General features: G+C 37.8%; 1 protein-coding gene across 2 annotated transcripts in view; it reads right to left on the minus strand.

Moving 5' to 3' along the window:
• Positions 1 to 26,366, minus strand: part of LOC149261045 (GDSL esterase/lipase At4g01130-like) — a 137,683-nt gene that overhangs the window by 104,574 nt on the left and 6,743 nt on the right. For both annotated transcript variants that reach the window (XM_089381037.1, XM_089381042.1), the window contains exon 3: positions 14,000 to 14,163. In XM_089381037.1, the coding sequence (XP_089237163.1) occupies positions 14,000 to 14,163 (164 nt within the window). The remainder of the gene's footprint in view (positions 1 to 13,999; positions 14,164 to 26,366) is intronic.

The following is a 26,366-nucleotide window of genomic DNA, read 5'->3' on the forward strand; positions in this document are numbered from 1 at the left end:
TGGGTTGAGAGTAGAGGAGAGATTGGCAACAGCTGAAAACTTTGGCCCATGGAAGGAGAGAATTACGCTTTGACTGGAGGAAGTTGAAGTGTGGGATGTTGTTGAAGTAGTTGTACAAGCACCCACTAATCCAACTCAGTTGGTGGAGTTCAACAAGAAAAATGTGACGGCATAGAGGATCCTTCTAAATGCCATCAAGGACCATTTATTCCTGTGTGTTTCAAGGATGAGATATGCCTATCAGATGTGGGAGTCCTTAGTCTCTTTACACCAGAATTCTAATGAGAATAGGAAGATGGAGTTGAGATAAACACTATGCAACACCAAGATGACCAAGACCGACAGTGTCACATCTTTCTTCACCAGAGTCTCATAGGTGAAAGATGAGTTAGGTGCCATTGGAGAGGTTGTTCCAAAGGAACAGTTGGTTAGGATTGCCTTAGATGGGTTCACCAAGAGGTGAGATGGTTTTATCCATGGCTTGGTGGACAGAGAGCACTTTCGTGGTTGAAGGAGGATGTGGGATGCTTTCATCCAGGAGGAGATTAGGAGGAGTGCAAAGGGGGACAACACGAGTGGTGGGGGAGGTGAAGAGGAGAATGTTGCTCTTGTAGAAAAGGGAAAGAAGGGTAAGAAGGTCAAGAAGGGATATTCTAGTAGAGAAAAGCAGGAGAAGGGGCATCAAAAGGCTAAGGAGAAGGACATGAGCAAAATGAAATGTTTTTTCTTGTGGGAAGATGGGTCACTATGTTGTTCATTGTCATAGCAAGAAGGGTAAGAAAAAACAGGGAGTTGCAGCTTCAACAGATGTGGATGATTTTGTGGCTATATTTGATTCAGAGTGTGCTTTGGTGGTGAGTTTAGCCACTCATGTCACATCTTCCCTTGCATGGTTCATTGACAGTGGAGCATCCTGCCATACGACTGGAGTTAGAGAGCACTTCACGAGCCTTTTAGAGGATGATATTGACTTGGAGGTTATGCTTGGAGACAACTCCAAATTCAAAACGGCAGGAGTGGGGATAGTTTCATTTCAAAGGGAGTCATCACCTCCTCTGAAGGTGACAAATGTTCTTTATGTTCCAAGGTTGAAGAGTTTGATGTTAGTCTCTTGCTTGGAGGACAGGGGGCTTGAGGAACTGTTCCAAAAGGGACGAGTGTTGATATATCCCAGAGGATCCAATATTGGAGCTCGTAGTGGGAGACTATACAAACTTATGTTTTAGCGTCTTAGAGTTATGGTGGTGAAGACTAGTAGCAGTGAGTTATGTGAGCTATGGCATAAGAGGATGGTCCACTTGAACCATGGATCTTTCAAGATGTTGAGGGAGATGGTTACAGGTTTGCCTGATTTCAACACAGAGCATCATGATGTGTGCAGGGGGTGTTCTTTGGGAAAGTACACCAAGACACCTTTCTCGAGCAGTGACAACAAAACTGCAAGTATCCTTGGTTTGATTCATTCTGGCATATGTTGTCCTATGTCCCATGTTTCATTGGGTGGATATGAGTATTATGTGACCTTCATTGATAACCACTACAGGAAGACCTAGATTTACTTCCTGAAGACCAAGGATGAGGTCTTCTAGATATTCCAAGAGTTTAAGGCTATTGTGGAGAACCAAACAGGGAAGAAAATCAGGGTCTTGAGATCAGACAATGGGGGTGAGTATACCTCCACAAAGATGAAGGATTTTTGTGTGAGTGTTGGCATCAAGAGGGAGCTCATTGTGTCTTATAACCCTTAGCAGAACGGGGTGGTAGAGAGGAAGAAAAAGACCATTGTGGGTGCAACTAGAGCGATGTTGCATGATTAGAGTTTACCTTTCTTCTTGTGGGTCGAGGCATGTAACATTATTGTATATTTGCAAAACAGGAGCCCACATAGAGTGTTGGGGAGCAAGACTCCTGATGAGGTGTTTACTGGTAAGAATTCGGACATGGGGCACATTAGGATATTTGGGTGCTTTACATATTCACACGTCCCTAAGGAGAAGAGGATGAAGTTGGAACCCATTAATGAGAGGGGTATCCTAGTGGGTTACAGTGAGACCAACAGAGCCTACCATATCTTCCTTTCTACAAAAAGGAAGATTGTCATGAGGCAAGATGTGACATTTGAGGAGGAGAGGGATTTGAGGAGGTCTAGGGAGGTGGATCAAGTAGAGAAGAAGGCTCCTCAACAGGGGGCCACACTACAGGTTTTAGGAGCATCAGGTGGTGCATCAGGATTAGGAGGTTCACCTTCTTCAAGGGTGACAAGTTCACATAATACAACTTTCCGTCGTACAGGATCACCTAGTGTAGGTTCATCAGGTACAATATCTCAGAGTTTAGGATCTCCATTGGTTATTCTAGAGAGGATTTTCCCATACCACCACAAGAGATTACTAAAGGGAAGAAGCCAAGATGGGTTCGAGATACCCTGAATGAGGCTTAGGAGGTAATGGGGAAACCCAAGTGGTCAATGAGGGAGAGCAGACCACCAGAGAGGTTGGTTGGCTTTGTGGCAGATATTGTGGAGACAGAGCCAGCTAGTTTTGAGGAGGTTGCCAGTTAGCAGATTTGGAGGGATGCCATGGTGGAGGAGTAGACCTCTATCATGAATAATGATGTCTGGGAGGTACTGCCACATCCTGATGGGAATTTAGTGGTGACTTCCAGGTGTCTCTACAAGATCAAACATGTTGCGTATGGCAGCATGGAGACGTTCAAAGCTTGGTTTGTGGCGCGGGGGTTTCATAGGTAGAGGGAGTTGACTATGAGGAGGCCTTTGCACTGGTTGCTCGTTATAATTCCATTAGAGCAATGATATCTATAACAGTTGAGATGGGATGTAGGATTCACCAGATGGATGTGAAGACCGCCTTTCTCAATGGTGTTATAAATGAGGAGGTGTACATTGAGCAGGCTGAGGGATTTGAGTTGCGTGGGAGGTAGTCTCGTGTGTGGGCTAAAGAAATCCTTGTATGGATTGAAGCATGCACCAACGGCATGGTACAAGAGGATAGATGCCTACTTGGAGCAGATGGGTTTCCATAAGAGTGATGTAGATCCGAACCCATACTTTATCTTCGTAGGTGACGATCCACTCATTTTGGTTTTGTACGTGGATGGCTCGTTTTTTACAGTGGAGGACAGACTCATCCAGCACTGCAAGAGAGATCTTACTTCAAAGTTTAATATGACTGATATGGGGATGATGCATTATTTTCTAGTGATCTGGAAATGGGGCTCTTAGGCTTCTTGTCTAGCTTACAAGAACCTCTCCCACTCCCCAAAGCTTGAATTTTCCCAAGTCTATTTGATTAACCAATGCGGAATTAAGAAATGCTTTAAAGTATAGGCATATGCTTGTTTTTATTGTTGGCTGTTATGTGCTTTAAAATCTGCTGTGTATGTTGGTATTTAAATGTGCTTAAACATATACATAAATGCATATAACAGTGAATAAGGCAGCAGTAAACAATACACATAAGACAACAATGTAATATGGAGTTCACCCTGATATCTTGGGCTACGTCTCCTTGAGCTCTAATCAACTCGATTAGGCTCTTTGGGATTATGGTTGAATTCTTTTTACGAGTCCTTGACTCAACTCCATATGGTTTACAAATGAACCAATGGGCTCAAAATACCGTCTTACCCCTGGTTTTCCTTTAGCTGCAAACAGTTCTAGGCTTCTCTGGACTAATTCTTTCAGTTAGTGCTCTGAGCTCCTTTGAGCTTCTGGCTTCTCTGATTCCCTCACAATTGTTTACTGTCTCTGGAATCCTTCTTGTGTTTTCAACTCAGACAACACCAGCAACAGCTCGAGCATTCGATCTCTTTGTTGTCTGATGCTTCACTGAAGTATTCATGCACTACCTCCAACCTCTGGTGGCTTCGCTCTATTAAGCGCTCTGCCACACCGAGCCTCCCAATGGGTTCCTCAGCGCTCCAACTCTGCTCATGCATTCACTTCACGCTGTGGACTGCCCTCCTGTCAAATTCCAAGCCTCTCTTTTTGCTTTTGTTCTCTCTCAGCGTGGCCTTCTTGCCTTTTCCTCCCATTTTGTGGCTTTTTTTTTCTTTTAATCAATCGGCGTGGGTCGGTTTGTTTTCCCCTTCAGCTCTTCGGCTCCCCGGCCTTTGTTCGCTCAAGTCCCCTTCTGAGCATTTAACAATCATTTGCTAACGCTTTCAGGTAAGAATGCCACCTATTTGGTAACGGAAGGGCAATCGGCGCTTTAAATTCTTCAGAAACAGTCATTCTCTATTTACACAGAGAACGCTGTAAAACATGGGAAAATCCGCATAAGGCACTGTTCACCGGACTTAAAACATTCATAGTTGTGCTTTATTTTCCTATCAGGTCCACCCGTAGGTTGCTATCGTAAGTCGTAATGGCTCTAAGGCCTACCCCTTTGTATTTTGTAAATATATTAAAACATGGCAAATATCGCAAAAACCTGTGGAAATGGCTTTGGTCCGAATGTGAAATATTATGTATTTATGTTTCGGAACCCTTTCGGGTCCGGTTCCGATTGCAGTCGCAAGTCGCATGGCCCGGGGTCCTTCTCCTTTGGGATCACCGACAGCGATCCACTGATATCGGCGATCGCAGTCGCATGTCGCATCAGCCTCGGCCTTTGTTAAGTCCTCTTGAATCTGTGCGATGCGATAAAGCGGCAATCGCTGATGGCCCAAGGTCCTTCCCTTATAAATACTTGTGATGCGATATTTTCTCTTAGAAAAATCAAACAAGGCCACGTGGACCAATCCCAACCTGCCACGTGTCAGCTGTGGATTGGCCCGTGAGCCTATACTAAAATCAAAATTTTCGATATAGTTCAGAATTTAATGAAATTGCCTCCTTTCCTAAGGACATTGGGCAATTTTCATTTTACAATAACTCCTTCATCCAGAGTCTATTTTCGGCCATTCAAGTTGTGTTGGATTCAGAATGAAGAGATCTCTGCAATGAGATTATTTCTGAGAGCAGCCTGCGACTTTCATTTTCCTCTGATTTACAAAGGATTTGTGCCATTTGGCACCTTTTACCTCTTGCGTGAAGTCTTTTAGACTTAGAGGTTTATCCAGGATTCATTTTTGGATCACGCATTCCCACTAAAAGAACTTTTGGTATCCAAAAGACTGATATATTGATCTGAATAGTAAATGAGAGTGACTCACCCTCTTCTTTTAGCCTCCCTACACTTGCCTTTCCATAGTGCCTCTGAACCAAAGTATCTGACCACTTCCCTTCTCTGGATGGGTTGGTCTTCCTGAGAAGAACTGTCTTCCTCCTTGCCTTCCTGCAGAAATTTTGTTGTACTGGTCATAGAAGGTGGTTTGAGATTCTTTGCCTTGATCATTGATCCAAGGTGGCTCAAACAAATGTGAAGTACATCTGCTCCACAAAACTTTCATTTGCACTGGTTTGACAAGCTGCCAACAACAACAACAGGCATACAGACAGCAACTGGATGGCCTAAACTCCTGCTTCAACAAAAGAAATAGATTTCACATCTTTTGAACACCTCCATGTCTTACATCTGCATACAAATGATGGACTAGATAACCAACCCACAAAACATGCCTTTAAACAATGACCCTTCAAGTCAAGCATGTAGAAAAAGACCATTAGGACTCTTTTTCCAAAAGATGAAATACTTCATCACTATCTCCATTTGGAGACCAAGTTCACTTCTCTCAAGTCAACATCATATGCATGTCAAAGCAATCAACCCTGCAAGTTAATCAACATCCCTGTGTTCATGCATCTCATGTTCATGTATGCATTTCATCCTTCAATTTTCGCTTAAGTAAATTGTACTTTCGAAGCTGAAATGAACATAATGTTGCAACAACAAAGTGAGCCTCCTACTCAACTTTTTCCATTCACCTTCTTGGTAAAATCCTGCAACTTGCATTCCATTAACAAAGAAATGCAAACAGATGCATCAATAGACATGCAATCTTTAATTGGATAAGAACTCTAACCATTTCTTACCAATCCATTTCAAAGGTCCTTCCTTTGTCTGCACATCAACATCAATATGTGAATCATTCTGAGACACATCAGTCATGGAATCTTCCTTTCCATTTCTACCATCTTCTCTTTCCACCTTCTCCCTCAGCTTTAGTGGAAGCATTGCCGGATTTAGAGTCCAACACCTTTCAGCAAGATGCCCTTGCTTATGGCAGTAAGTGCAACACATATGCATCCTCTTGACAGCATGATTTGCCTTGTCCAATGGACCTTTGGCTGCTTGCTTCTTTTCCTTCAAAAGTTTCCTGTATGTGGCCATTCTCTTCCAACATCTAGAAACATGATGGTTATCCAAACCACAAAAGGAACATGTAATTCTTTTCCCATATCTATGTGGAAATTTATCATGCTTTGCAAAATCAAAAGGACTATGGTTAGAACTAGATTTATACCTACCTCTTTCACCTTTATTGTCTTCATAAGGAGGTGAAGCAAATGAAGAAGTGGCTCCCTTTGGAATCCCATCAATCTCTTCAAGGTTGTTAGAGTTTCCACAACTCTTTGGTTCAAGGGTGTGCTTCTGAACACCTACACCCTACAAATGATGTTTCAAGCCATTGCATTCCTCCTGAACACAATATTCACACTCTTGGGATAGAGGACTTGCAATGAAACTCCTTCTTGGAACGGTTTCAATTGCCTTCATGGCAGCGTTGGAACTCTCTCCATAAGACTGTCCATAGCCAAGACCCAAATACTTAGGCGTTTTCTCAATCATTATTGGTTCAATGATACCTTGTGCATGCTTTTCCAAGCCCTTTCCTTCATAGCCCATCTTGGACATTAGCTTGGAACCTATGCCTTTAGTATGTTTCTCAAAAGAACCAATACAAGCATTCTCAGAAGAATTTGAAGACAAACTAGAATGGCTTACCTCTTCTTCAAGCTGGTACTTGACTAAGGCTTCTTGGGCAACATAGAGTTGTGACTCCAACTCATGCATCCTTTGCAGATTCATATTTGCAATATGAAGTTGCCTCTCCATTTCCTACAATTTGTCAGCAAGCAACTGCTTCTCTTCCTTCATGGAATTCCACTGCTTTCTAAGCATGCTACTCTTCCTTCCATCCTCATACATTTCTCTCACCATATCCATCATGGTGGAAAATTCTTGCTTCATGTCTTCATCAAAGAGTCTTGTGATGGAGAAGGAATTTGAGGATACACTTGTAGAAGTTGTCATTATGCCAATGAACAAAAAAAACTTCAACAAGATAAATAAAGAGCTTATTTAAGCAACCTCTTGCAACAAACCTCTTGTGCTTTGGATTACCTTGAGGTCCTTTGGGATAGAAGAATGCCTTCAGCCCTTCTCCTTCTTGTCCTTCCTGGACTGAGCTATCAATAGCTTCCCCTTTACCTCTGCAAACTCAGAAATAGTCAGTCTGCAAAACAAGCATACAATCAGCCTTTTGTTGTTCAAACACCTTTCAGACAAGCAGTGTTTGCTTTGTCAATCAAGCATTTTGATATAACCTTCCTAAAGGTGTGGTTAATCAAACTTGGCTTTAATACCCCCTGATCTGGAAATGGGGCTCTTAGGCTTCTTGTCTAGCTTACAAGAACCTCTCCCACTCCCAAAGCTTGAATTTTCCCAAGTCTATTTGATTAACCAATGCGGAATTAAGAAATGCTTTAAAGTATAGGCATATGCTTGTTTTTATTGTTGGCTGTTATGTGCTTTAAAATCTGCTGTGTATGTTGGTATTTAAATGTGCTTGAACATATACATAAATGCATATAACAGTGAATAAGGCAGCAGTAAACAATACACATAAGACAACAATGTAATATGGAGTTCACCCTGATATCTTGGGCTACGTCTCCTTGAGCTCTAATCAACTCGATTAGGCTCTTTGGGATTATGGCTGAATTCTTTTTACAAGTCCTTGACTCAACTCCATATGGTTTACAAATGAACCAATGGGCTCAAAATACCATCTTACCCCTGGTTGTCCTTTAGCTGCAAACAGTTCTAGGCTTCTCTGGACTAATTCTTTCAGTTAGTGCTCTGAGCTCCTTTGAGCTTCTGGCTTCTCTGATTCCCTCACAATTGTTTACTGTCTTTGGAATCCTTCTTGTGTTTTCAACTCAGACAACACCAGCAACAGCTCGAGCATTCGGGCTCTTTGCTGTCTGATGCTTCACCGAAGTATTCATGCGCTATCTCCAACCTCTGGTGGTTTCGCTCTATTAAGCGCTCCGGCACACCGAGCCTCACAATGGGTTCCTCAGCGCTCCAACTCTGCTCACGCATTCACTTCACGCTGTGGACTGCCCTCCTAGCAGATTTCAAGCCTCTCTTTTTACTTTGTTCTCTATCAGCGCGACCTTCTAGCCTTTTCCTCCCATTCTGTGGCTTTTTTTCTTTTAATCAATCGGCGTGGGTCGGTTTGTTTTCCCCTTCGGCTCTTCGGCTCCCCAGCCTTTGTTCACTCAAGTCCCCTTCTAAGCGTTTAACAATCATTTGCTAACGCTTTCAGGTAAGAATGCCACCTATTTGGTAACGGAAGGGCAATCAGCGCTTTAAATTCTTTAGAAACAATCGTTCTCTGTTTACACAGAGAACGTTGTAAAACATGGGTAAATCCGTATAAGGCACTGTTCACCGGACTTAAAACATTCATAGATGTGCTTTATTTTCCTATCGGGTCTACCTGTAGGTCGCTATCGTAAGTAGTAATGGCTCTAAGGCCTGCCCCTTTGTATTTTGTAAATATATTAAAACATGGCAAATATCGCAAAAACTCGTGGAAATGGCTTTGGTCTGGATGTGAAATGTTATGTATTTATGTTTCAGAACCCTTTCGGGTCCGGTCCCCATCGTAGTCGCAAGTCACATGGCCCGGGGTCCTTCTCCTTTGGGATCGCCGATAGCGATCCACCAATATCGGTGATCACAGTCGCATGTTGCATCGGCCTCAGCCTTTGTTAAGTCCTCTTGAATCTGTGCGATGCGATAAAGCGGCAATCACTGATGGCCCAAGGTCCTTCCCTTATAAATACTTGCGATGCGATATTTTCTCTTAGCCCAATCAAACAAGGCCACGTGGCCCAATCCCGACCTGCCACGTGTCAGCTGTGGATTGGCCCGTGAGCCTATACTAAAATCAAAATTTTCGATATAGTTCAGAATTTAATGAAATTGCCTCCTTTCCTAAGGACATTGGGCAATTTTCATTTTACAATAACTCCTTCATCCGGAGTCCGTTTTCGCCCATTCAAGTTGCGTTGGATTCAAAATGAGGAGATCTCTGCAATGAGACTATTTCTAAGAGCAACCTATGACTTTCATTTTCCTCTGATTTACAAAGGATTTGTGCCATTTGGCACCTTTTACCTCTTGCGTGAAGTCTTTTAGACTTAGAGGTTTATCCAGGATCCATTTTTGGATCATCTAGGGTTGGAGGTTCCATAGGAGGATGGGCATAGTTTCGTGGGCCAGAGCAGGTATGCAGGTGATATCTTGAGGAGATTTTGTATGGATGGTTGCAGGCATATGGCTACTCCTATGATCACCCACTAGAAGAAGTTGCATGCTTTAGATTCTGAGTTGGTGAACCCTAATTTGTATCGAAAGTTGATCAATTCATTGATGTATCAGGTCAACACTAGACCAGATATTTGTTTTGCAGTCAACACATTGAGTCTATTTATGATCGAGCCATGGAGAGTACACTAGGTGGCTGCAAAACATGTGTTGAGGTACCTACAGGCAGGGAAAATTTTAAGAATGGAAATTTATCTTAAAGTTTAAAAACTTTGGCGAATCTCACTAGTCCCTAATAAACAAAATGTGAAATGTTTGTTTATATCGTTGTAAAAATGTTCAATTTTTTAATGATTTTATATATAGTCTTTATAAAATGTTTGCGATTTCAAAGGTAAAATATTTTTGTACTTTAAAATTTAAGCAAATCCTTTTTAGAAAAACTGGAAATTAGCAGAAGAAGAAGAACCAAATAAAAAAAATTAGAAAATCATGGCAAATTAGCCCCTAAAATTTTCCTTGCTTACATGGCACAATGGATTATGTTCTGGACTATGTATGATGTGATGGAGTTAGATTGATTGGTTACACAAACTCAAATTGGGTTGGCAGTGTCAGTGACCGAAAGAGTATTTCTGAATGTTGTTTCTCATTGGGCTTAGAAGTTGTGTCATGGTTTAGTAAGAAACAAAGGTCAATGGCATTGAACAACGCAGAGGCAAAGTATATGGAAGCTAGTTAGGAAATGTGCGAGGCATTGTGGCTTTGCAAGATGTTTTTTGGTTTATTTGGTCAGATGTTAAGACCAACTACGATTTATTGTGATAATCAAAGTTGTATTAAACTCTCTGAGAATCCAGTATTTCATGACTAGTCAAAACATATAGAGATCAGATACCACTTCATCAGAGACTGGGTTCAGCAAGAGGCAATGAATCTTGAGTATATACCCATTAATGAACAGGTAGTAGCCATTCTCACCAAATCATTGTCAAGGGGAAAGCATGTGTTTTTCAGAGACAGGATGGGAGTCGTGAGCAACACCTTCCTTGGTAACAAGGAGTGTTGAAAATAGTACCAAGGAGAGGTGTTACTAAGATTTTATCCCTTTTATCCTAGTGAGCACATTAATACTTTTGTCTCAATTACATTTATGAGTTATATTAATGTCATGGGTGGAAAAGGTACTTAGAAGTGTTGTACCATGTACTTTTTTTTAATATTAAAATCACTTGTACCTTATAAAGTGACCTTATGTGAAGAGTGCTAATTGTGCTTTTCTAATATTAAAGTGAGGTCAAAAATCACTTTATGAGAACAATTAGAAAATGTACACAACTTGAAAAAGGTACTATGATACTTTTAAGTGATGGGGTCAGTGTATGAGGGGGGTGATTTGGGAGAAATGATCTCAACCACACATCTTGAGATTTGAGGATGAAATCTCAACCATTGGATCCTAGGTTTAGTGATTCAATCTTTTCCAATGAGACAAAAGAGGAAAAGGGAAACTCATTCTTCACTTCACACTTGAGAGAGAGCATGAGGAGAAGAGAGGCTAAGGAGAAAACTTCAAGGAGGAGGAGAATTTGTAGCTGAGAGAAAGGAGCTCGAATTCCAAGGAGATTGTACAAACAACATCATGATTTTCTAGGAGAAAGAGGCAACACAAAAATCAAGGAGCTGAGACATGAATTTCAAGGAAACAACAGAACGAAAATTGAGGCAACACCAAAAAATACTCAGCATGAATTTTGAGGCAAGAGGCATGAAATGCGAGGGAGGAAATAACGTTGTTTAGGCCCAAAATTTGAGGCATGCATTTTGGGACAATTGCTACAGGAAACACAATTTTCGAGGAGGTGTTCTACTACATTCTGGCATGATTTTCAAGGCAGTACAATCATCATTTTAGCAAAGAAATTGAGGCATATTCTGGGCACTGAAATCAAGGAGTTGGGTAGAGAATTTAATGCTAAAATTATTGGCACAAATTTTGTAAAATTTGATTTGTCGATGGGCACAAGTTTCCAGAACGTGATAATTTAACACTACAACAAAAAGGGAGATAAGTATTGTGTTTTTATGTACTTATTCATAATTCATCAAGCAATAAAATCCTCCTTTGAAGGCTGGTTTTCCCCAGGAGGCTGTGGGGTTTTTCTAGGGTCAACTTGACCAAATACTAGTGTCTCTCATGTTTTGAATGCTTGCATTTATTTTTGCATTAATTATCAGCTGTTAGGAAACTGAAAAAGAGTAGAAGCACTCTTTATGTATGCAATAAATGCATTTTGAAATTTGTATCTGCGTGTCAAAAAATGTGGGTTGGGCCTAAACAAACACATGCAAAATCGTAAATTGCGTTAAGGGCGTAGGGAATTTAATTTCTACATTTTACATGAGTGTTTACATGTAATATTATGGCATTATATTGCAACATTTCATTGTAGAACATTTATATATGTGGAGGGAAACATACTTGTGTTAAGTGGATGGATGTTTAAGGCATGGTGAAGTAGAATTGAAGTGAAGTGTTTGGGCATTGTACTTGAGTTAAGATTGCATGTTAATTTTGCAAACATAATACATCTAGCTCGTGATAGAAGTGCAAGTGCTAGAGGCATAGTCTAGGAGTACATAGTTGTAAGTTGGTCAATCCATTACGATGAACCACATTGCGGTCGCACATATAGACGATTTAATGCAACTTAACTTGAGGGACTCTCTCGAGGCATGACAACTACACTCAAAAGCTATGAATTTTCTTAATAAATATGAACAACAATGAAGATTAGCACATTTGGTCTCTGAATCCTACACGTAATTATCAGCCCAAGCTAGGATACGAAACCCATGTTATTGAGGGTGATGAAAATCCACAATTATAATGGTTGATGCTTCTATGTAAATTCAAATGGCTTGTCCAAATAAAAAATATTCATGTGGTTATTGTTAAACAATCAAGCCTTAACATGGGACATCCTTCAATAAATAATCTTCAAGGGACCAAGCCAATGTTATCTTTGCAAATCTAACTGTGAGACCAACTCTCACCTAATTATGAATTGTGCTTATACTCTACAAGTCTAGCAAAAAACAAAGTGTTTCACTAGTTTGAATAATGGTTGGAAGAGGAACTCCATTGAAGAGGCCCTCGAGAACTAATGTGTTGAAAAGGACAAAAAGAGGTATAATCTCTCCCTCTAACCATAGCTTGGGGAATTTGGCTAACACGAAACTATAAGCTCTTTGAAAATAAGAATACCATGCCACTAAAATTTTCTATCCAAAGCCTAATCATCCTCTTTGTTTTTCCTTGATATATGGAAGAATGCATCTCAAAGCAGTCCTCTTAAGAAGACTAGCAAAAGACAAAGTATTTCACTAGTTTGAACAATGGTTGGAAGAGGAACTCCACTGAAGAGGCCCTCGAGAACTAATGTGTTGAAAAGGACAAAAAGAGGTATAATCTCTCCCTCTAACCATAGCTTGGGGAATTTGGCTAACACGAAACTATAAGCTCTTTGAAAATAAGAATACCATGCCACTAAAATTTTCTATCCAAAGCCTAATCATCCTCTTTGTTTTTCCTTGATATATGGAAGAATGGATCTCAAAGCAGCCCTCTTAAGAAGAAATTAATAAATATCCCATGGTATTTTTTTGATCGAGCCTCCCAAGGGTCCCCCCTTGTTGGAGGAATTTTACATCTCTCCCCCACTCATGGCATCTCTTTTAACACTAGACTAGGCAATGGCACAAATAAATTTTGTGAACTTATAATTCTTAAACTCATCTTCATGTTAGTTCAAAAAAATGGAGTTTTTCAATACCAAATTTACAATGACTATAAATTCGTGATTTTGTGAATAAAAGGAGAAATGAATTTGTGCAACTTCACACAATGACCTATTTTTTTTATGACATTATGCTTTTAAAATCATTCTTCTCCCACATTTCATCTTTAAAAGACAAAAACCATGAAGCACATCTTCTATGAGATTGTGGTGGAAACTGAAATCTATGAGATCACTTCCAACATTCCCAGAGTGTACTTTAAATCATTCCAATCTAAATATTATTTAAAATTAATAATTATTAAATTAAGTAATGGTAAGTAATCTAGGCATTGAGTAATTACTAAAAACACCTAGAATGTTGTTTACATACTTACACATATGTCATATACGATAAGCGTTTTAAAACAAAATAAAATAATTTATAGATTGTTTCTCATTATTATGGATTGTTTCCCATTATCCTTGTATATCTTAACCTGCATATTTATTTTTACTGAAGAAAAGAAATATTTCTGTCTAATTTATATGAAATCATTTGACAAGTTAAATACTATAGATGCATATAATTAGTCACAACCACAACGTATATACAAAATTTTATCGTTCAAAAATTGATTCTCAGCACATGTTCATAAACACACAGAAATGAAAAGAGACCTGAAGAGACCTTACCAGAAGAGCTTTCTTGAAATGTGAAATAGTCTGATGTGCAAATGCGTCTGCATTGTAATTAGGGTCTCGAAAAGCATAATTTATGTAGTCATTATGGCCGAACTCCATGAGGTAAACCCCTTCCAAAACGTCTTCCCGAGTTAAGATCTCTTGCTCATAACCTCCTGCATAAATTTAAATTTTAGAACTTTGATTGTTCTGGAAATGAATTTTTAACGGAAATGTTAAATGAATGATATGTTACATTAAAAACCAACACTACCAAGTAAAGTGCACAACAGTAGATTATCCCTTTCTGAGAGTTTTTCAATTTTACAAATAAGTCATACAATAAGGAAGCTTAGTGGTTGCAAAATAACAAATTAATTTTTATAATTAAATATGTCAAAAAAAATTCACAAATTTGAATCAAACATTTTTACTATCTTTATAACATCAAAAGTAAATTTAATAGGCTGCAATCTAAATATACAAAAATTATTTATATTTAGGAACTTATTACAAAAACTAAATATATCTATTGAAATTAAATCTAAGTAAATAAGAAAACAAATGATGCTCCAACCATTCAAGTTACTAACCAAATACTAAAATCATATATTATTATAATAAACCTATTCTTACTCAAGAAAATCATTCACCAAAAACCTCGTCCTAACTAACCAAGATTTTTAAATTAAAATTCTTTATAACTAACATTATAACTTTACAATCATAAAAGATCATTCACCCACAACCTTAATTTAATTAGAAAAACTTTTTAAATTAAAACCTTAGTAACTAACCTTATAAACCAACCATCAAATCCTTATTATCTAATCATAATCCTTATTATCTAATCATAATATTATTGGGATGTTTGGGATGTTCCTTAACAAAAATGGAAATCCCAAAATTGCCCACTTTAGCCATAAAAGTTGTACAATGAGATGAGATTATTTATTATTTTAATCATATTTTTTATTGGAAATTTTTATTAATTAATTAATTTTGTATTTAGATAATATTAATTAATGAATATTTTACTTAAATAATATTGTAATTTGAAATTTTAGTTTTAATAAAAAAAATTAACTTTGAAAGAATTGACAAAGTCAAACTCATTACTTGAATTGGGACTTAATTTTTTTTAATTTACTTCATTATGACCACTTAAATTAATATTAAAAACTGTCATAAACTAAAATTCTTTAAGATGTTATTTTTCCTTACAACCTTAATCACTAATGTTATTCTTATTTATACCCTTATCACTAAATGTTATTCTTATTTATACCCTAACATTGTAGGTAGAGACCCTGGCTACTCCAATAATTAAAATGGTTGTTAACCTATTTACTAAACATCTAACCATCAATAAAATTGGTTTATCACATGGCGCACAACTAATGAATGTGCTCTATTAACACCCAAAAGCTTTCTAAATCATCTTTCCATTTCAAAACTTATGCAGTGTTTGCGACTTCCATTTTTGTTTGCGACCTCCTCTAGTGAGAGGCCAATAGTTGCAATCTCCTCCAAGGAGCATAGAGCTAAGAAGAGGCATATCTCATATCCTATAGTCGAATTTTCCATGGCCTTGTGTAGAAATAAGACAAGTCTAAAGATGTTCTCAATGCATAAGCGATGGGCATGAACATTGGCCTATAGTGACCTACAAGACCATACTTGTAACGAATCATGCACTATAACATGAGAGATTGTACACCCTGTACATAGGCCCAAACAATGAATAGCAAGCTAAAGCATACGACCCATAATATTAGCCCTATAGAAAAAATCAATATGATGGTTATATGGAAGATATGCTTCTTAGCAAAAATGTTTTGGAATGTGAATGGAATAGCTGCACTCAAAAATGGAAAGACACATAACCCTTAATAAGTCAAAGTTGTGCAACAAAATATAGGACCAACAAATTTGACCTTGAAAAGAGTACAGATTGTGGTGATAACCTCTATTTCACTCACTTTGAAGAAGACATGGAAGTTTGACATGGAATTCTTGGATGCATTAAAATCATAGCCTTAGTCTTGTTAAGGTTCACCACCAACATCCTAAGGCACAAAAACTGGTGAGGGCATTAAGCTACTTTTCTAGGCCCTCGAGTGTGAAGGCCAAGAGGAATCCATCATTTCCAAACAAGAAAAGAGAAATTGGAACATGATGAAAAAGTCAATTATCGTCAACATGCATGTGCCCCATATGTGTGCCTCTCACTAGTTAATATAAATCTCAAACCAGGTTGACAAGAGGAGGCAGTCTTGCTTAACCCCTATGATGCTCCTAAAAAAGTCAAAAAAGTGTTTGTGATGTGCAAAGCAAACCAATAACCATATCATATAGCTTGATAGTTCATCTAAGAGAATCAAAGATAACAAATATCACAAATCATATGAAAAAATAAATCCCTTGAAAGAGAATTAAAAGCCTTTCAGAAATTCACAAAGCAACAAGGACTTTGGATAAATGCTGCCTAACCACCTCAGTTATAACAAAGAGTGTGTAAATCAGGTCAATGGTTTGATAGTCTACTAAAGCTTTCTTGTCCCTTGGAACAATTTTGCTATTCTCCAAGTGCTTTAAAAGCCACATATTCAAAGTCATAACATAAAGCTTAACAAATGAGTGCTCAATCATTTTAATCTTATATTTTTTCAAATCCTATATGTTCCCTAATTCGAAGATGGGGTGGATGAAACGTAGAAACTAAGGAAGGTGTAATCCCAAACATACAATAAGATTAAAAAGATCAACAGTATATGGCTTGAGAAATTCAATATGCAAACCTTCCTCATTTTTCGATTTACTAGTGCTAAAAAATCTCAACAATTCTGTTAATGTCTCTCGAGGAAATTGATGACAAAATAGGGAAAGGGAATATGTATGAGGTTTGATTTGACAATTCATAAAGGGTCATGGTATAAAGGAACCAAGAATGAATTAATATCAAGTGGAAGAGTATATTTTGTTTTCCTACATAGGAGAGTAGGACGAACCATTTCAAAAGTTAGAAGGGATAGAAAAAGTCCCCAACCCTTAGCAGTAAGAAAGCCTCCCTTCTTACATCAATAGTCTCTTCATGTTGATTGGATGGAGGGTGGGTCATGGGTGCTGAAAAATCAAAGATTTATATGCATATTCTTGCATTCATCATATCAACGGTTCATGACAATTGCATGGTAAATGGGTAAACAAGTCTTGATTCATGGTGTGATAAAGAGAGCATCTCATAAGACCATGGATAAAAGGTCATATTTGGTAGTGACTATGTTCTTAGGATGAGATTAAGATGGTTGTGAGATAAGTTGTGAAAGATGGGACACATGGTCATTTGCATACTTGATGTCAAAACAAATTGTAATGTGGAATTTTAAAATAATCTTAAGATATGGGAGGAAAGGTGATAAAAAAGGCATAGTCACTTGGTTTGGGTTTATAATAAAATTTAGAGGCTATGAAATTTGAAATTTTTTGACAATGCAAAATATAATGGAAAAATACACTTGTTATTTATCAAAAAGTATTTTAAAACTTTCACTACAAAAAAAATTATAAGTTATTTAATTTTTGGATTAATATTTTAAAAGATTGTTTGTGATATGATTAGAAATAATGGTGGGAATTGGAGAAACACGAGAAAGCGTAATTTTTTTAAATGTCATTGCAATAGTATTTCCAATTAATCAACTAATAATAGAAAAAAAATGTTCTTTTTAGTTGGAATCTACCAATACAATTAAATGTGCATTTGAAGGCATAAATGGATTCAAGACCCTAAACAACCTATGAAGCACTAGAACATTGTAGATTCCACAACTTAAACTTATTATTATTAAAAATCTCTAACAAATTTTGGGTAAATTTGACTAGAAAAAGTACCAAGAAAAGGACCATTTTGTCTTTTTATACTACAGGATTTTATCTTCGAGGGTTAGCTCAATTGGTTGAGTCCCCGTTCTTAAAGTCTTTGCTATTGAGAGGTCACAGGTTCAATTATATCGCCACCGTCAGGGTTAGGCCCTGTGGTTGAGCTAGCAGGAAGTGATCCTTTCTAGTAGATTTGGTTGGTACAAATATTTCTTGGACGTAGCAGTCACCGATATTCGGAATCTGTGAACCACATAAAATAAAATAAAATAGAATAAACTACACGATTTTAAAATAATAATAAATAAATTTTAATTTTAATCTATTAAACTAAAACTTTAAAATATTGTGCAAAATATTTAGTCAAAACACAAAAATTAATGTGAAGTAAAAACAATCTAATTGCTATATACTCCACCTTGGTAAGAAAAACACACGGATTCAAATCAATAAAAATATATATATATAAACAGGAGAGACATGAATGTGTTGGGTTTGCGTTCTTTCATCTCTTCCCTAAAGTTATTGATCGTGATCACGGACCAAGAGATGGATATGAGAAGTAGAATCAATGATGAAATCATCAATGTTGATTACATGCAATGTGGCAAGGTCTCAGCCATGGTGGAGGAGACAGGTTTGCATGCCCAAATGACAAATGGTTTGTATGAGAAGCCCACCACGGGGATTCAGTTCGACGGATATGAACGTTTAGTGGGAATTAGTTTTCTTTCTCATGAAGCTTTGAAGAAATCGATCCAACTTCAAGATCTAGCCAATCAGAAGAGTAATTACTCTCTTAAAAATATTTTATGTAGCTCAAATGAGGGTTTTATCCCAGATATGGTGAACTTTCCAATATTTGTATGACCATTATTAGGGCTTTCCTTTTGCATGTTTGTCCAAACCTTAGATCTCGTCTCTTCACTCGTTGCCCAAATCCAGGATCCACTGCAAACTTCCTCTGGTAGTTTCAAGCTCATATATGGTGGAAGGAAACTTCATGACCTAAATTCCCTCAAAGAATATGGCATAACCAAGGATGCGTATATTTCTTTAATCACCAGATTGAGAGGTGTTTCCAAATAATGGGAGACATCTTCCTCCTCCCAACCCAAGACTTTTAAGGAAGTCCAAAAGCAAGGACATTCATCTTAAAACCCCAAAGATCTATGAGGGCCAACATTTGTTGTGGATAAGGTAATGGATACCCCATCTCTTGAAGTGAAAAACATTTTAACCAACTTCATGGTTGGATATTATGAGAAACAAGTGATTATTTGTCATTTTAATGGATTTTGGCCCTCTACATCTGCTCTCTCGAAATGGGTACATCAAAACTGGTCATAGAACACAAATTTCTTATTTTGCTCAAAAGTGTTCTTTGTGGTGTTCTTCAAAAGTTTGGAGGAACAACACAAGGTTTTTGACTAGGAACCCTGGTTTTGGGGCCATTCTGGTTTCTCAATGCAACCATAGTTTCCTAACTTTAATCCTCTTGCCATGATGTCTCTAACAATTCTAGTATGGGTAAGGCTTCCTAACTTTCCCATCTATTTGACACATCCAGATATCTTAGAAGAAGTTGGAAATTTAATATGTTGCTTCATCAAAATAAACATTGAAAGGTTTTCAAAAGTAATTCTCACATTTGTTCGCATCTATCAAAGTGGACCTTAGTAAAGGGTTGTCGAATAAAATCCGACTTAAGTGGAGATGTAAGGTTTTAACACAACCGTTGGACCATGAAAATAATGCTTTTTTTTTTGCAAAAATTATCAACAACTGGTCATCTTCAAAATGTATGCCCCTTTTCGCAAGGGGCCCCTCCCCCAGGATTCGAAGAAAACGAGTCGTGGATGGAAATATCCGAAGGGGGCAAAAGGGTCCAATAATACTTTCGGTCAAAAACAGGACAATCCTCATCAACAAAAGATATCTACCGCCAAATCAAATCCTCCAAACTTAGCTCAACCACCGGAGACACCATCTCATCCCTCAGCAAAGGAGACCCATCCTTTAAATGAAAAGGAAAGAGACTCAACCATAAATTGTGGCTTCTGTAACAAGTGGGAAAAAACATACCCACAAGTCAAATAAATCTAATAGTGGCAAGGAAACAATAAATATGGCAGAACCTTCAGCAATGAAATTATCTCAAAGAAATGAAATCAATGCTTGCCATACAATTGTTCTGATAATTTTTTGTAATGGATTGGCATCTAAAAAAGAAAAGGGAAAAAAGAAAAATTCATGATCAATCCTAATATCTAACACCTGGCATGTAGTATATCTAATTGGTTGTACTGTGCTTATAGATGATGGACTATATGTTGTAATTTGACATTTTGAGGTAATAGAAATTAACTTAAAAAAGCATTATTATATGTAAACAGTAATAAATTATAATAAGTATATAAAAGGTTAGAATTTATTTATCAATTAAATGTAAATGAATGAAAGTTTTAATTTTTCCAAAGCCCATATAGTCGAATATCGATTTAACGCGTAGCAAATCAAATATATTTTACTTCAGGTAGATTCGACTAAAGACAACCATTTATCAAATGATAGGCAGATTAAACTACAAATCATTAATTGACAACAACTTCGGTATTTACATTTAAACCACTTAATGCTCTATGTTAAAACTTAATACACATACTCAGACTGTTGTCATACATGTAGCTAAACATTTATATCACTGTGTGTTGATACATAGAGTTAGAAACCCAATGTAGCTAAATATTTCTATCTCTCTACGTTGATACACAAACTCAGACCATTGTCATACATGTAGCTGAATATTTATATCATTGTTTGTTGATACACATACTTAGACCATTGTAATACAAAAAATTGTTGTGTACCTATATATCAACTCATTTTTGACTATTTTTCCCTCTAACCTCGTGACTTGGCAAGAGGGTGAAGGCAATGTAGACGTGATCTCATTAAGAACTAGAGGACACAAATTCCAAAAGTAAGGAATGTAGCCCTGCTTAACCATGAAATAAATATGTAATGTTATGAGGAAAGAAAGTATACTTATTTGAGTTTCAGAAGTAAGAGAGCCCATTGAGATCAGAGTAACTCCATGGGTCACCTATTTCTCTAGCCTTATTTGTTCATTTTGAGGAAATAAATTTGGGTGGAAAGGGAGTTAATGCCCCATCTTAACCACTCAACCTACCCTTACTTAACAGTACTCATTGGACTTAGTGTCCCATCTTAACCACTCATCCTAGCCTTACTTAACGATCTCCCATTATCCATGACACAGGTAGAAATTATGGTAAATCACTCTACGAACAAATCACAGTTCATCTCATGGGCACAAAGTACATCGTGGGAAGGATCATGGATCTAGGACCAATAAATTTTACCTTGAAAAAAGTATAAATTATGGTAATAGTCTTTATTTTTCTCACCTTGAACAAGACATCAAAGTTTGACATGCAATTCTTGGAAGCATTAAAATCATAACCTTAGTCTTGCTAAGGTTCACCACCAACTTCCTAACGCCACAAAAACTTATGAGGGCATAAAGCTACCTTTCTAGGCCCTCAAGAGAAATCCATCATTTCCAAACAAGAAAAGAGAAAGTGGAACATGGTGTAAAATACAACCATCATCAACATGCATATGCCCCATACATGTGCCTTTCACTAGTCAATATAAATCTCAAACAAGGTCGACATGAGGAGGCAACCTTGCTTGACCCCTATAGTGGTACTTAAGAACTCAAAAAAGGCTTTGTGATGTGCAAAGCCAACCAATAACAATATCACATAGCCTCTTAGTAGAGCCAAAGAGAATCAAAGGCACCAATATCACAAAATCTATGAAAAATAATTCCCTTGAAAGAGAATTAAAAGCCTTTCAACAATCCATAAAGCAACAAAGACTTTGGAGGAACATTGCCTAACCTCCTCAATTATTGCACAGAGTGTGTAAATGTAGGAAATAGTTTGATAGTCTCCTAAAGATTGCTTATCCCTTGGCACAATTTTTGTTATTCTCCAAGTGTTTTAAAAGCCACATATTCAGGGTTGTACCATAAATCTTAGAAAAAGAGTGCTCAATAATTTTAATCTTGTATTTATTCAAATCCAAGATGTTCCCTAATTTGAAGATGGGATGGATGAAATATGGTGACCAAGGAGGGGGTAATACCAAACATACCACATGATTAAATAGATTAACAATATGAAAAGAAAGAGGACCAATGCCATGGCTTGAGAAATTCAATCTGCAAACCTTCCTCATTTTTTGATTCACTAGTGCTAAAAAATATTAGAACCTCTCTTAATGTCTCTCGAGGAAAGTGACGTCAAAATGGTGGAAGGGAATTTGAATGAGGTTTGGCTTAACATGTCATCAAGGATCATGGTATTAGAGAACCAATAATGAATCAATATCAAGTGGAAGAGTATATTTTCCTACAGAGGAGAGTACAACAAACAATTTTAGAAGTGTGAAGGGATAAAAGAAGTCCCCACCCCCTAGTAATAAGAAAGTCTCACTTCTTACATCTTAAGAGCCAACAATAGTCTCTTCGTGTTGATTGGATAGAGGGTGGGTCATGGGTGTCGAAAAAGCAAAGATGTCTATGCATAGCCTTGCATTCATCATCATACCTATGGTTCATGACAATTTCATGGTGAATGGGTAAACATGTTGTGATCCATGGTGTGAGAAAAATAGCATCTCATAATACCTTGGATAAAAGGTCATATTTGGTAGTGACTATGTTCAAGGATGAGAAATAAGATGGGTGTGATATAAGTTGTGAAAGATGGAACACATGGTCATTTGAGTACTTGATGTCAAAATGACTGTAATGTGGAATTCTAATATAAACTTGAGAGAGAGGAGGAAAGGTGTTCAAAAAAGCATATTCACATGCTTTGGGTTTATAATTAAAATTTTAAGACTATGAAATTTGGATAAACAAAAAATTTGACAATAAATGATAATTTTTTAAATTTTGGTTTAATAATTTAAAAGTTGTTTGTTATATGATCCGGATCTCTTCAGCTACCGAAATTAACCAAGATATTTTACTTATGTGATATTAGCAAAATTTCATGTGAAAGAGTATGAAACACCATATGTGCATACTTTAAGGAAGAGGAAACATAATGACAACCATCAAATCAAAGAACACACACACACATTGATAACGAAGTTCACCCAGTGTGGGTTATGTCTCCGGAGCTGGTGTCAAGTGTGGGGAGGTCGCTTCATTAAATGATGCAAGATGATGATGAGCACATGGTACATTCTTTGCCATTACAAGGATAAACTCTTTCAACTAGAGTGGAATGTCTCTCCACGAGACGTTCTCCTATAGGAACTCTCACTCATATGGGTCCCTCCTTCAGCATGAAAAGCTAATAAATTCTCACATAACGTGGCATACAAGTATCTTTCAGCATAATGGTAACAAGGATCTCAACAACAAAAACATCATCTTAGCAAATCAAAAGAAAGACATGGCATCACTACTTCATATACCTCCACTTTAGGGGATGGCCTGAAAATACAATGCTCTGCTGACAAAATGGACTGCATTGTTGAATTCGTGGTGCGAAATCATGTCAAACAATTATAAAATTGGCCCCTTTCTAAGACCGTCAAAATCTAGACCCTCGAGAATCTAAAAAATTCCCCCAAAGATTCCTTCCTGGAGATGGGTAAAAAATCCGTTGCTCGGATGAAAATTTTGAGCACAATATTATGCTCCGTGCGAAATTATGAGAAAAATCACTATAAAGTCGACATCATTCCGCCTCTGTCAAAAATCAACCTCCAAGGGAATCTTTTAGATTCTGTAAAGATTCTGTAAAGATTTTTCACTATTGATTGCGTGAAATTACGCTGCTCAGATGAGAAAACATACCACACCATCACGTCACCTGGGAAATTCTAGTTCGTTTGAGTATAAAGTTGACATGATTTTGTCACTATGAAAAATTTCCCCCAAGGGAATATAAATATTCCTCAAGCTTCAAAAAGAGAATCCTGCAAAGATTCCCTAAGAATCTGTCTCAAAATTTGTGCCACGCATGGTTCCACTGCCTCAACATTCGTGCGTCTTTTGGGTTCCGTGCGCTCAACCTTATCTATCCCTAGGTGAATGAATAATCTCGATTTAAATAATGTTTGATGGGCGGATATTTCAATGAAAGGCCCGTTAGGCCGTTGGTGGAGTGGCCAAGCTAGGCATGCAAGGCCTGGGTTCAAAACCTAACCTAGGCAATCATTGGTGTGTTTTGTTGTTAATTTTGTGGCATTGTTGGTGCGTTATGTTCAAAGTTTGAAAGTCGTTCACATGGCGCATTGTTATAACATTTTTTTCTTTATTGGTGCGTTTAGCAGTTTACTAATATGGGTGGTAAGTGGTGTACTATAGTATGTCGATCAGTTGACCATTGTGGATCCACTGCATGGGGCAGGTCGGCCAACGGCTTGCACGGGTTCAAGCCCCATCGACTCCAATTTAAATGGGTTGTATATATATATATGTAACAACCATGGGACGTTGGGTGTGCTCCCGGGTCAGCCCCAAGCCCCGACCCATTGTTGTTTTTTTATATATATAATAACATCCGCTGGCAAGGGTGGCAACCCGCCACCCCTATTAATATTTATTTTTTATTTTTTTTATAACAAAGGAGACAAAAGGATCCGACCAAAATTTTGGGGTCACCGGCAAAACTAAAGAGGTGACAAATTCGCCTCTTCCGACAGCTGGATTTCATGTGCCAATACTTTGCCAAATTGCTACGTCGTTAGTGACTGATACTTGGCCTAGTTTGACACGAACTTTGACCGTGAATATCTTTAGCATACGAACTCATATTTTAGTGTCGTCCACATCGTTGGAATCAAGACGTCGAACACTATGATCTGGTCCTAATTTCATTTCAATCCGAAAACTTTGACTTTTAAGCTTTTTCAAGGCCACTTCTATTTTTGGACATTTCTGGAGCCACCTGGATCATTCCTCTCCACTGAAGAGCTTTTGGTCCTTAGAAAACATGAACATAATCTACAACTGTTGTGTTGTATTGTCTACATAAGAAGTGTCCTGCCAGATCATACTTCCTTCTCCTTCACCCTTGTTCTTCGGAGCCATAAGTGATGAACCAACACCTACATCCTCTGCAAACCTATAATACAATCTTTGCAAACTAATGTTCAATTACATGACCAATCATGACCCAAGCACCCCCATGCCAAGATTTTATAAGACACACTCTTTGGTCAAGTTTACATCAGAATAGAAATCAATACCCCAGCTATCAATAAAAGGTCAAAACATCATCGTTGCTTTAATAAGCAATGCAAAACACATCATCACTTTTACAATTATGTTGCAACACATGATTTAAAAAATGTGGCCATGACAAGCTACCATATCTAGTAAAACCATCTCTTACTCAACAAAGTGAACCACCAGGAATGTGGCGGATTCGCTTGTCGAACATCTTTTCCAACTACTTCCTACACGGGCATTTTGTCCTTACGACGTTGTTCTGGATGGAGCCTCCAACATGTGGCTTTTTGATTTCCACCTCTGTTGGAATGATTGCAAAAAGTATTCTTTGTCCAGACCTGCTTGAACTTCTTCTTTCCCTAATGTGGAGAAGGCCTTCACGCCTCTCCTCTTGCTTGCTGCCATTCTCTTCTAACACTTAGCAACCACATGGTTATGCAAACCGAAAAAACTACATGGATTTCTATGTCATGATTTATGTTCATCATTAACAACATGTTTGTAATCAAAATGAACTTTAGAGTACGAAGACTTTTTATACCTCTCTTGATTGTCTTTGGTGCAATCCTGGCGATGAGAGCTTACCTTAGCTCTTCCTCTGCAATGTGCAATGTCATGGGAGGATTGTGATGTGTTCTAATCATCCTCTTTCCTCGATGGTTTCGACAATTCCTTGAAAGCTTTTGCTACCTTCGAGCACTCTCCTTTAGTGTATCCCAAACCTGTAAATCAAGGTCTTTGTACAACCTCGAATGGCTGAGTAATTCCTTGGCCATTAACACCAAGTCCTCCTCCTTTATACCCCATTTTGGTAAGGAGTCTCATGTCAGTTCCTGAAATGGGTACCTCCATATTTCCAATAGAAATAGCGTCATGTGAAAATGAAACTGAAGAATGATCAACATTGTTTACCTTAGTTGTCGATTCTAAAGCAGGTGATGACGGCTTCGCTAACCCTTCGTTGTGCTTCAAATTTTCCAAGGCCTCTTTCGTCGCTCGTAACTAAAGCTACAATCTATGCTTCGCCTCTTTTTCTTCTTGTAGAAGTTTCCTCAATTCAACATTCTCTCCTTGAAGACTCTGATTGATCTTGTCATTTAAATAATGAGAATACGATGAAGAAGAAGAATGTCCACTCGAGGGGCTAGATGGAGCATCATCCTCTGCTCTTTCTTTCTCCCGTTCCTCTCTTTTCATCTTCTCTTCATAATC

Source organism: Pinus tabuliformis, chromosome 6 (genome assembly GCF_031772625.1).
Source record: "Pinus tabuliformis cultivar Carrire ecotype Pingquan chromosome 6, CPIR1, whole genome shotgun sequence".
NCBI classification, from domain to species: domain Eukaryota; kingdom Viridiplantae; phylum Streptophyta; class Pinopsida; order Pinales; family Pinaceae; genus Pinus; species Pinus tabuliformis.